This window comes from Cariama cristata, unplaced genomic scaffold, assembly GCF_000690535.1.
Source record: "Cariama cristata isolate BGI_N322 unplaced genomic scaffold, ASM69053v1 scaffold29670, whole genome shotgun sequence".
In the NCBI taxonomy this organism is placed as follows: Eukaryota; Metazoa; Chordata; class Aves; order Cariamiformes; family Cariamidae; genus Cariama; species Cariama cristata.
The window spans coordinates 7,983-9,650 of record NW_009594561.1 but is presented as its reverse complement, the minus strand read 5'-3'; the positions used below and the strand labels follow the sequence as shown (position 1 = coordinate 9,650).

General features: G+C 45.5%; 1 protein-coding gene across 1 annotated transcript in view; it reads left to right on the top strand.

Annotated features, from left to right (window-relative positions):
* Positions 1-3: 3 nt before the first annotated feature.
* MRPL37 (mitochondrial ribosomal protein L37) overlaps positions 4-1,668 on the top strand; it is a gene marked incomplete at its 5' end in the record, with an annotated part of 3,905 nt that continues 2,240 nt past the window's right edge. Inside the window, 3 exons of the mRNA XM_009698548.1 lie at positions 4-103; positions 361-544; positions 1,111-1,226. Of these exons, the coding sequence (XP_009696850.1) occupies positions 4-103; positions 361-544; positions 1,111-1,226 (400 nt within the window). The remainder of the gene's footprint in view (positions 104-360; positions 545-1,110; positions 1,227-1,668) is intronic.

Below are 1,668 nucleotides of genomic sequence, written 5' to 3'. Positions count from 1 at the left end.
TGGCACGACCCCCGGCACTCTCCGGGGCCGCGCTACGAGGACATGGCGCTCTACAAGGAGCGCGGCTGCTACATCTGCCACCAGCGCACCCGCATGCTGGAAGGTACCGGCCCGGTGGCCCTTCCTTCGGCTCTCCTGGTCCTCCTCGGCCCAGGCCGCCCACCTCTGCCCTCCCCAGCGCTGCCCCGGGCCGTTGTTCAAGCACTTACCCTTCACTGCCAGCCAAGGTTTCTCCCCACATGGTGTATAAAAGCATAGGCGGTGAAGAGCCTGCCCTGCCTCCTTAACTAACTGCGCTGTCAGCCCATCGCCAGCCTTCCCGACAGCCCCCGTAACACATATTTGGGTTTTTGTTTCAAGGAGTTCGGCAAGCGCAGTGGCTCACCAAGACGAAGCTGGTGGAAGGCTTACCTCCGCCGGTGCTGAGCATCATTGACAACCCGGCTCACCAGCTCGAGGACCACGAGGAGCGGGTACAGCGTGCAATCTCACACGCGCGGTTCTGGGAGACAACAGAAGTTGCTCCCAGGAGAGAACATTATTGGTAAGTCCTCGGTCATAGGGAGAATCTTTCTGCTGCATGGTTATGGCTTTAGCATAAGCCGGTCATCAAGCAGGTGACTTAAGGACCAGAGTTTTTAACACTACAAAGAAAATTCATACATAGCTCTAGTGTTGAGAGATTCACTTACTCTGCAAAACTGTTAGATCCTTTGTATCTGGTTGTCAACTTGCAAAATAAACAAAATAAAACCAACTAAAACAAAAAAACCCACCACAATTCTGAATATCGACAGTAGTACCAATGTAAACACATACCCTACATTAAAGCTGCTTTTAGGCCAAGGTCTGTGTTTCAACTTGAGATCTACTTCTAGCTGATGCAGAGTGTCATTTTTTTAAATAACTAATGGTAAGCGTTACCTCTGCCAACTTGGAACAGGACTGGCATGTGGGATATTAATCTGAAATCTGTGTTAACTGTTTGGAAATGTTTTGCTATTATATGTTTTACATACAGTAATGTTATAGCATTCATGTCCCAGCAGCATCTGCCTGCCATTATGATCACATTTTTGATAGAACTATTTTTTTTTTCTTGTTCTAAAGCCCAGTACTGTTTGAAGATTTGATACATTTGTGTCGCTTAATGTCTGTGAAGTATCCTTCTCTGACTAAAAGAATGTTGGCAAGAAACTACAGGATATCAGCTACATGGGAAAGAGGTTAGTTGCTGCTATCGTGGAAGCATTTAGCTCTTTTCGTTGATAGAAGAGGGGTAACAAAGCCAGTAGCTTTAAGGCTGAGGACTTGGAGAAAATGAAACAATTTCTGGAACCAAGTAGTTCTTTCAGTTTTAAATAGTGAGCAGCCTTGGATGATGGCAGGATACTTGCCCTGAGGAGATTATTAGGGTGTTAGACAATATTGACAAGATGGCGGGAGAAGAGAACCAGTGTCTTAAAACTGATTGATTATTTTTTTGTGTCCAAAATCCATACTGTTGTTTTTGTAAGTATGTTTAGTTAAGAAACTAACACCAGCAATTAACATTGGTATTTTAGAAGAACCTACAGCTGAGCTACTATTTAAGATGAGTTTGGAGGTGAGGGGAACAGAGTGAGCTTGCAGAACAATGACTTACTAGAATGCTGCTTCCCGAAAGGA